This window comes from Mus pahari, chromosome 7 (assembly GCF_900095145.1).
Source record: "Mus pahari chromosome 7, PAHARI_EIJ_v1.1, whole genome shotgun sequence".
Classification (NCBI taxonomy): domain Eukaryota; kingdom Metazoa; phylum Chordata; class Mammalia; order Rodentia; family Muridae; genus Mus; species Mus pahari.
The window spans coordinates 81,626,535-81,637,267 of NC_034596.1; the positions used below are offsets into that span (position 1 = coordinate 81,626,535).

General features: G+C 49.4%; 1 protein-coding gene across 4 annotated transcripts in view; it reads left to right on the forward strand.

Annotated features, from left to right (window-relative positions):
- The window catches only part of Esrrb (estrogen related receptor beta), a 166,733-nt gene that overhangs the window by 109,056 nt on the left and 46,944 nt on the right, over positions 1-10,733 (forward strand). For all 4 annotated transcript variants that reach the window (XM_029540702.1, XM_021202232.2, XM_021202231.2 and 1 more), the window contains one exon: positions 8,253-8,662. In XM_029540702.1, the coding sequence (XP_029396562.1) occupies positions 8,253-8,662 (410 nt within the window). The remainder of the gene's footprint in view (positions 1-8,252; positions 8,663-10,733) is intronic.

The window sequence follows — 10,733 nt, forward strand, 5'->3', positions numbered from 1 at the left end:
ATGCTCCGTGGTTTGAGCAGAGATGCTTCTGGTTGCTGCAGCAGAAGAGTCTCCCAGAATTCTCTGCCTCTGACCCTTGTTCTTTGTTGCTGCCGGCTTCAATATTCTCCTTTTCCACTGCACACTGGAAAGGTGCATAACCTTACTCAACAGTGGAACTCTGTGGCTTGCAGTCCCCCGGCCCTGAAGAGGCAGCTCCGACACCAGAAATAATCTGGGAGGACTTGGTAGCCTGTCTTAGGTCAGGTACCCAGCCCTGTCTGAGAGAGAGAAGTGTGTTGGGATTGGACGCCCGTCAGTTCCCCAGAAGTGCCTGATTGATGGTACCTTTTGCCTGTGGAAGCAGCAGGTGTGTGAATCTATGATGAAAGGGGATGGATGGACAGATACCTGGAGACAGATGCATGGATAGAGGGTAAGTATAGACCTTCTCCTCATTGCTAAGTAAGGATGGCAGAACTCCTCATGCCGACAAGAAGCTACCGTGTGCCAGGGCCTTCTCTGTGTCAAGGTGTTCATTCTCAAGACTGTCCTGAGGGATGTGCACTCTTGTTCACACCCCCATGCCATGTACAAGGAAGCTGACGCATCAAGAGGTTAAATAAACCAGATCATGACCGACAGAACTGGGGTTCAAGTTCCCACTGTCCAATTCGAGCTCTAACTTCCACACCTGTGGCTCCTGCGAGAACAAAGTCAAGTGTGTTCAGCAGCAGTCTGTAAGGTATCTATGCCACATTACTAAGTGACCCAGGGTGAAATATATAAACAGGTTCAAGACTGGTTGTAATAATTGCCATTGTTGTCTTTAGTAGGACTTGAGAGATGGGATAGAAACAATTTTAACATTTACATTTTTTTGCATTATATGTGAGTGTGCCCGTGACTACCCGTGTGTGTGTGTGTGTGTGTGTGTGTGTGTGTGTGTGTGTGTGTGTGTGTAGTTTGTTCTTCTACCATGAGAGTCCCAGGAAAAGAACTCAGATCATCAGGTTTGGCAGCAAGCGCTTTTACCTACTGAGCCATCTTGCTGGCCCTTTGAAGTTTTTTGTTCATTTATATTTATTTTTATGTGTTTGGGTTTTGGTTGTTTTGTCGTTTTGCTTTTCGGTCCCTTTTTTGTTGTTTCTGTCTGTTTTGTTTTGTTTTGTTTTGTTTTGTTTTTGAGACAGAGTTTCTCTGTGTAGGCCTGGCTGTCCTGGAACTCACTCTGTAGATCAGGCTGGCCCTGAACTCAGACACTGGCCTGCCTCTGCTTCTAGACCGCTGGGATTAAAGGCACCCCCCTCCAGTGTTTGGGGTGTTTTGCTTACATGTGTGTCTGTGCACCAAATGTGTGCCTCGTACCCCCAGAGGTCAATGAAGGCATCATATTGCTGTGGAGCTGGGGTTGGAGATCATCTGAGCTGCCATACGGGTGTTGAGAATCAAACCATGGTCCTCTGGGCTGAAGTTTCCTAAAGGTAATAGTGGCCACCTGCACCAGTGGACTGGGACTTCATGGCTGTCCCGAGGCAGTCACTCTTTGTCTAGTGGTTTCTTCCAGACATCCCGTCTTCCCGTTCTGGTGTATACAGCCTGAAAACAGATGGATAAAAAGCCCCAATTGAAAGGCGCTAATTACCTATCATTATTTTCCCTCGCCATAATTTGCGTGCAACGAGATTTCCATCAGTTGTCTGGGATCAGCCTGGTTTTGACTAATCTTTCAAGCGACACGGTGCTTAATTACAGATTTCTGCCTGAGCTCTGGAGCGTGTGAAAGGAGGAAGGATGTCACAGGCGCTGTTACACTGTTAAGCATTCAGTTGTCCTGGGTCCCAGCGAGCCCCAAGCGGGGGTGGGGAGTACACCCTGTTGGGAAAATACTCCCGGGGAGGCGGAATAAAAGTAAAATCCAGACTTCACAGAGGAAATTGTCTGAATAGCAAGGTGACCTGGAATGGTGGCAGGTGGGTGTGGCATCCTCTGTCAACTTGATTTCCTGGTGGCTAAGCCCTATGCTTCTGGGGCGCTGCCTATCCACCTGTCTAGTCCTCTAGTGGCTGGGACAAGTGGATTCCCCAGGGTATGGTTACCTAATCTAAAAGTCGCCAGGTTAGGCAGAGAACTTGAGAACCTATGGATCAATGGCTGCTGCCTGTCACACTCACAGCAATGATAAGAAGCATCTTCTATTAAAATGAGCAATTCGGGTTACTAGGGGAAAGGTTTGAATTAATGAAACTTCCGAATTTAAGAAAAGAACTGAATCTGTAATTAATGGACATCCGTGCACAGAACCTGAATTATCATAACGCTAACACGTATTAACCTTGACCCACCTACTTCCTCTCTTCTCCTTCCTCCTCCTCTCCTTACTTCAATGTAGTAAGCGCCAAGAAAGCTGGGACTTTAACAGTCACTTACATCCTGTGCACTGTTAAAGGCATGCTGCTTTTATTGTTGTTTTGTTTTGTTTTGAGACAGGGTCTAATGGCCTTGAACTTTCCGATTGGTGAGGCCAGCCTTGCTCCCATCGGCCCAGTGCTGGGATTTTAGGCATGTTCCAATATGTCCAACCTTCCGTAAGGGCTGGTTTTTACAGTCAGGATCTCATGTGGTAGAGGCTGATCTGGAACTCCCTGTAGAGCCAGCCTGCTGTGCATCCCTGGGCAGGAAGTTTAGGTGTGATCCTCCCGGGTGCCTGAGGGTCTGAGGCTCACCTAAGGGTCCCTGGCTTCCGGTTAGGTCAGTGGTTACTGAGATGTGTGAGTCAGTATCTCAGACGCCCCCACCCACCCTATCCCCATCCCCATCCCCATCCCCAGGTGGACTCATAGTCCAGGTCTGTCAGTCCAGGTCTGTCAGTCCAATTCATTTGCCAACCCCTCCCCATACTAGTATTTTGGCAAATTCCTTTTTCTTTTACCCTCAATTTTGGACGAGGGTGGGGTTTGTCAGTGAGCTCAAGTCAGCAGCTAGGTGCTAGATTTCTCCGGAAGCTCTCCAAGGCAATTAACACAACAACAGCACCTGGGCTTTATCAGCTTGGGGCCAGTGCTGTTTGGAGCTGGTGACCTCCTTAGCTCTATCATCGAGACACCCCTGGGAAACAGAGGCTGCTCCACTCATGAGCACCCCAGGTCCAGAGAAGGCACCACCTGGCTACTCAGAAATGAACATACTTCGAGGCAAAACTGGTATGTTTGGCACAGATGTTTGCCCCTGCCCTCGGGCGCAAGGCATTGCCTGAGCAGAGAGCCAGATGGCTCTAGCTAGGGTGACAGGTTTTTATTTTGTGACTCAGATTCTTTTTTAGTGGTGGGAAGACCCCACCCCACAGTAGAAAACAGGAAAGCGAGTCTACACCTCCCTCCACCTGCCTACCCACTAGCAGGTCACCTCGAGTGGACCTGTCCCAGGATTCCTGCTAAATTTATGAGTACCAGTTCTCTCTTCCCAGCATCCGAGGTTCTCCTAGTCTCTTTGTAGGTAAAGAATCTTCAGTCTCGTGTAGTGATGTCCAGCAAGATGGAGGCCACATTTAATCAGAGGGTAGTGACATTGAGGCCAAGGTGGCTCATTGGGCTCCAGTTACCAGATGGATCAAAGAGAAATGACGCCTCGTGGGGCTTCGACCACCGATGATCGCTCTTGCAAAGAGCCATGAGATGGGATGCCTGTTCCCTTCCCACAAGGAGTCAATAGTCATTGATCCAGCCAGCCCCAGATGAGAGACTGGCCTGAGCCCCCTCCCAGAGCACGTCGGGCTTGCCTCATACTCTCATCCTGACACTGTACCCTTCCTGGACTTCTGCTTGGTAACCTATCCACACTCACCTCTAAAATCTTTTCATTTTTATTTTTCTTTTCCTTTGTTTTATTCTATTTTTCACTATGTTAGCCGTCCTTGGCCTAGGACTGACCTATATACCAGGCTGGCCTTTTTTTTTTGTTTAAAGATTTATTTATTTATTGTATATAAGTAAGTACACTGTAGCTGTCTTCAGACATTTTTTCCTTCGCATTCTGACCCCACTCGCTTGCTGTAGCTGTTGTCAGACACCCCAGAAGAGGGCATCAGATCTCATTATGGATGGTTGTGAGCCATCATGTGGTTGCTAGGATTTGAACTCATGACCTTCAGAAGAGCAGTCGGCGCTCTTAACCATTGAGCCATCTCTCCAGCCCCCAGGCTGGGCTTTAATTCACAAAGATCCACCTGCTTCTGTGTCCCAAATGCTAGGATTAAAGGTATGTGACAACTTTTTGGAGCAAAGTTTCCAGCAGCCCTGGCTATCATTCAACTCAACTCACTGTGTACCTGAGGCTAGCCTTGAACTTCAGACCCTCCTGTCTCTACCTCCCATGTGCTGGAGTTATTGGCAATAGCTGTCAGGCATGAGTTTTTGTAGTGTGGAGGATGAAACCCAGGGCATTATACAAACTGGGCAAGCACTCTACCAGCTAAGCTATATATACCCCACCTCTCCCTTCCCTTGTTAATATCAGCAACTGACAGAAAGTGCGGTAGACTCTAATCTGAAAATCTGAGATCAAAAGTTGCCCCCAAATCTGAATTCTTGTTTTGTTTCGGTGAGTCCAAGGTATCATACACAGTTTCCATCTGAATTGTATCAGCAGTAGTAGACAAGTATTTCTAATAATTTAAAACTTGTACTCCTGACGTCATCAGATAGCATCAGGATAGTTTCCCAAAAGTTCTGGATTTGGGGGCTGGCCCTGGGTTTCATTCCCAGAATTTAAAAAATAAAGTATAAAATTACTTTCTGGCAGATTGATAGCCTTTGGGGAAAATAAATCCCTTGCATGTTTCCCATCTTCCTGATCATATTATTTGTATTCAAATATTCCGAAATCTAAAAAACAAACAAACAAACAAACAAAAACACCCTCAAATCCAAACTACCTCTTGGTCTGAGGCATTGCATCACAAACTACTCAATCTGTGATCTGCAGTCTGTGTTGAGAGAAATGGAGAGGAAGATTTAGTGGGGTGGAGCTAAATTAGTGGTCCTCAGGAAGAACTGAATTGCTCCGGCCCTACTGGAAAGTATGGACTGTTATTCTTAAATACCTTAAATTCCTTCCATTCTCAATGAATGGCTTCTCATCAAAGACTCACACCAATCCAAAGTGTATCCTGTCCCCACACCCTGCCTTGTGTGTAAGCAGGTGCTGCAGACTCAGTAAGAAAGGCACTCCCTTCCCCCCACCCCCACTGCCCTCCCCCCATCCTCCACTTCCGGCAGCCAAACTTCCAGAAGAATTGTCTACCTTCACTTCCTCTCTGGCCATTGCAACACCACATCCATTCCCACCATAAAGTTGAGTCTGCTCTGGAGCCAGGCCACCTCCTAATGACTAACAGTACAGAGGACACCAGCCAGCCCCTTCTTCCTCGGTTTCGCCTTGTGGCCGCATCTCATGTGCTTCCAGATGGCTCTGACCATTACATTTGCAACAGGCTCTTTTTAGTCTCTTCAGTGTGCATGTGTTTGAAGGCAGTGGAGAATTGTGGCCCGTACCCTCCCCCCCCCCCCCCCGAGAAGCTGCAGCCTCTCCTGTCCCTCCTGTTAATGCTTCTTGTGCCTCCAGAGAAGGGAAGCAGGGGCTTATAGGGCCTGCTCAACAGAAGCTGCTGCCCTGTCAGGGGTCAACTGGGAAATCTGTGGTGCCCTCAGAGCCTGTGGAAGGCTGGGTGGACCAGAACTTGTGAGTTCTGGTCCCCCAGGCCTTCACACTGAGCCCAAGGTGCTGCTGAGAGAAGCTCAGCCTAAAGCAGTCAGCGGAGGAAAAGCTAGAGAGGGTCAGACATTCATTCAGAGGAGTCAGCTGACATCTCTGCCCAGCGGAGGAGGGCATGTTGGGAGGAGAGCGACGCTTTAGGCCATGTGCTGAGTCAGACTCCCCTCCAAATGGTGCCCTGCTATTTCCTCAGGATACCTTGCTGGTGGTTAAACAAGTGGCCTGTAGCCATACCCAGGAAGATCACAAGGCACCAGCCAGACACAGAAAAGATCCAGAGGAGACCCTTAACTGGGGACCAACCGCTTATGATGCAGAGAATGGGGGGTCGGTAGGAGAGGATCCCCAGGATTGAAAGGAATGTTCCATCTGGATCAGTAGGGACCTGGGGTCCCAGTCTTTACCAACTACGTACGTGGACTTGTAAGCTGGAGTGCTGGGCCTTTAGTGGGCCTTTCATTCCAGTACCTGAAGCTCCCCCTCTCGAGACAAGTTCATGTGCAGATGAGTGAGTGACACCCTCAGGAGGTGTGCTGAGTGTCATTGCACTTTAGTGGGACCAAAAGCCCAGTCGCATTACCAACTCTGTGGTCTTGGTTTGAGGCTAGACCGGGAATTGCTATGTGGGTGTAATGAAAAAGCCCCCCATCCCCATTCCCTACGGAGTGACCCTTTCCGTGGGCACTTTACAAAAAACGAGGAGCTCACAAGCAAGTTACCTGCAAGTGGCGCAGGAGGTACGGACCTCCACCCCACCCCCGCAGCTCTGAGCTCTTCCTACCCAGGAGTCTGTCTTTCTGTGTTGTTTCCCCTGCTCCCTTTCCCTTGTGCTGGGCGCCTAAGCTGGTACCCACTCTCTCCACTGGGGCAGGCCTGGGATGGAGAAGGCTACTTTTAGGGATCATACCTCTAGACAGTCTTGTTTCTTGGAGACAGGGTGTCTCTTTGCAATCCTGGCTGTCCTGGAACACTTTGTGTAGAGCAGGCTGAGACCAAACTCAGGGATCTTCGTGTCTCTGCCTCTGATGGACCGCCATGCCTGGCAGGAGGTGATTTTTGAGACCATCTACTTAGGCCTCCTGTCTCAGACCCAAATCCTAATTGAACATGTCAAACAACCAGGTTCCCCTGAACAGTCCTTCAATCCAGTCCCCTTTACATGAACTTGGCTGGAGAGACAGAACTCCCAGTAACCAGAAAGACATGGTTATCCCACAGTTTTCAGGGGTCCCAGATGATCTGCCTCATTGGTGAGACCCCAAAGCATTCCTGAAGGTTCTGGGCAAACAAAACAAAACAAAACAAAACAAACCTCGAGGTGAAAGGAGTCTGTAGGTGATGAGCGGAGGGCTCTTGAGCTTCAGTCAGCCCTAGGCCAGCCAGGGCTACACAGAGCGACTCTGTAAAGTGACAAGGTGGTGCAGACCTGCAGTCCCAGTTTGTTCCTGGCTGAAACAGTAGGATACAGTGTTTGAGGTTAGCCTGAGCTACTTAATGAATTCTAGGCCAGCCAGGGCTACTCTTAGAGGTTCCATCCCAAAAAGAGAGGGAGGAGGGAGGGAGGGAGGGAGGGAGGGAGGGAGGGAGAGAGAGAGAGAGAGAGAGAGAGCTGTGTAGAGTTAGGTTTGGCTGATTCCTTCATGCGTTCTCATGGAGACAGTCTTCTGGGGACTGGGGGCTGGATGCCAGCTGGATTATCCCAGAGCTAAGAAGGAAAAATAGAAGCCAGAGCAATGGTGGAACACAGCTCTAATCCCAGCCCCACCGGGGGTGGGGGGCAGAGGCAGGGGGATCTCTGAGTTTGAGGCCACTCTGTTCTACAGAGCAAGATCTTGGTGGCCAGCACTACACACAGGAACCCTGCCTCGAGACACAAAACAAAATAAACAAAAAAAGCAGAAAAAGAGAAGACAGGACCAGGAAATCACACTATAGATGGGACCATCATTACCCAGCTCCAAGCACCAATAAAAACTCACTCTGTGCCTTTGGGTTAAACGGTCCCTCTTAGTCCAGTTAGAAAACTTGGCAGTCTTGGTGACTGTGAGGTTCTGTTGAGGCACATCCCAAGCTTGGACTTCACAGCTTCTTGGGATTGGAAGCTACTGTGAAAGGGTCTAAAAGGCCTTTTAACTGCGAGTGCCTGAGGCGAGGCTCAGTGCTTGGGACAGGCACATGGTCAGCTTTCACTTTTTGTCAGGTAGGCAGGTTGGCCAAATATTTAGAAGGAACAATATTTAGGAGGAACAGTTAGCATCTTGCCATTCTTAGGCCAGCAATTTGCAAAAGACAGGGTGTCTGATTTGAAGTTTACTTATTCAAAGTTCCTTAGCACTCTGAAGTCGCAGAGACTTTTCTGGGATGCAGCTACAGACCTGGCCACCCTTGAAGCTCTCCTACCCTTTGCCCGCAGACACGCCCATGTGGCCCGCCCACTAGTCCGTAGCCCCGCCCAACCTCTCACCTCGCTCAGAACTGACTCCCGCGTTCTGTGTTCTCAGGCTGCTGAACCGAATGTCCTCCGAAGACAGGCACCTGGGCTCTAGCTGCGGCTCCTTCATCAAGACGGAGCCATCCAGCCCGTCCTCGGGCATTGATGCCCTCAGCCACCACAGCCCCAGCGGCTCGTCAGACGCCAGTGGTGGCTTTGGCATGGCCTTGGGCACCCACGCCAACGGTCTGGACTCGCCGCCTATGTTCGCAGGTGCGGGGCTGGGAGGCAACCCGTGCCGCAAGAGCTACGAGGACTGTACTAGTGGTATCATGGAGGACTCGGCCATCAAGTGCGAGTACATGCTTAACGCCATCCCCAAGCGCCTGTGCCTCGTGTGCGGGGACATTGCCTCTGGCTACCACTACGGAGTGGCCTCCTGCGAGGCTTGCAAGGCGTTCTTCAAGAGAACCATTCAAGGTGCGTGGTGGGCAGCTCGAGACCTGGATTCAGACTTTGGGTGGGGGGGGACTTTGGTCTACAGGTCTAGTTGGGTTATTCTCTTAATTCCAAGTCTAGTTTCCTGGGGGGGGGGGGGCAGAGGCGCTCTAGAGGTCTCCTGTTCTGTGTCTCGACGTTTCTCACTCTAGGATTCTAGACAAGGATTCCAACTCTAAGACTCATAGATATACCATGTTTCTTCCTGCTTCGACCCTGAAACACCGTAGAAAGAGCCACAGACAGGAACACCTGATCCTGGACAGCTCTCAACATGCATGCTGTCCAATGCACGAGCCCTCCCTCCAAAAGCCTATTTGTGTGTGGGGGTGGCTGGGGGGGTGGGGAGGATGAGGGGAGGAATAGGTGTTACTATTATTTGATTCACTATTTCATACTTTAGGCTGTCTTTGCTTCTATCTTCATCACACCAGTAGAAAGGTAGGCCCGTGTTTTCACATGGGGCAGGAACTGACTGGGATCCTGGAAGCTCTGGGCTATTTTTCCATACATTTGCATATCACTAGGGTCACATGCTGGTAGCCCTGGGGTATTCAGCTCTTTCATCTTGATGAATGTGTTCAGGAGTCCTGGAGCCTCCCTCTGTGCAGGTGAGTGGAGGATAATAAATGGTGGATCCAGTCCTCTCTGGGCGTTATTCTTCCTGGCCCAGTGGGACTGGGAACAAGAATCCTAATGCTTCAGACTTAGTGGTGAACACTTAACTGGCGGCTGTTGGTCAGTCAAGACATCTGGTGAGCACAGTTTATGCAGGTAACCTAGAAGCGCCTATTCCCTCCAGCCTGGACGGACACACTGCCAAACCCCAAAATGCTGGCCATTTCTCCCATTCTGGTCCCCCCCCCCCCGCCACCTACATCCCACTCACCTCATCCCCCCCCCCAATCCCCTACCCCACCCCTTTGTCCTGCCTTTTGGCCTCAACATTGTTCCGTTCAACTGTTCTCACATGACCACTTTGGAAGGCATTGGCTAAGCTTCCCTAGGGTGATTCTGTTTATTCAACAAGCTTATGTTTGTTAATCTCATTGGATAATGATCTATTAGACCAATTGAGGGCATTAAAGGTTGGATATGTTTACAGTTCTACATTCGGAGGCTGGGCTAACCCGCCAGGCTTCTGGGTCAGACCGAGACTTGAACCAGCCCTTAACCTGTGAGCTCAAACTTGGGTGTGCTGCCTCAGTTCCCCTTATGTGCTTTACAGAGCGAGTCTTCTTTTTAGGGTTTTATGTAGCCCTCTGTAGGCTCAACTTACTGTGTTACCAAGGCTGGTCTCCGATCGCCGTCTTTACCTTCCAAATTTCCACGTGCAGGGACTATGGGATGTTCTGTCACTACCACACCTAGAATTTCTTTCTCTTCTTCCTTTGCTCCTTTTTTCCCTATACACTATTGGGAATTGAACCTAGGAACTGGTTGTGTGTGCTTATCAAGGCATGCTTGTAGAAGTCAGACAGAGGACAACTTGCTGGAGTAGGTCCTTCCTTAACACGTGGGTGAACGCGTTTCAGGAGCCTCGGCAGTAAGTCTCTCGCCACTGAGCCATCATGCTGGCCCCTAGTTTAGTGTTCATTGCTATTTTTACTTTTAACAATAGCACTTACCGTACACTTACTATAACAACAGGTTTCATCATTCGGAACAAACTTTGTCATAGGGGTATATTTAAATAAAGTAGTATAATTACTTTGATCTAATAAAATTTAGATTACTAAACTTTTTTAGTGCCTCTGAGACTGCTTAGTGTAAATATGCCTGTCACTAAGCCTAACGACCTTTTGATCCCGGTGACCCACGTGGTGGGTAACTTCTGACCTCACAAGTACACACATAATAACTAAACTACATTTAGTCCATTGTGGTCATGAATAATATTTATTTGGTGTTTTGTGACCGAACCTGTCCTAGCTCACCCAAAACACATGAGACCCACCTGCCTCAGTTTCCCTAGTTCTGGGATTAAAGGGATATATAGCCAGGCAGGGGTGGCGCACGCCTTTAATCCCAGCAATTGGGAGGCAGAGGCAGG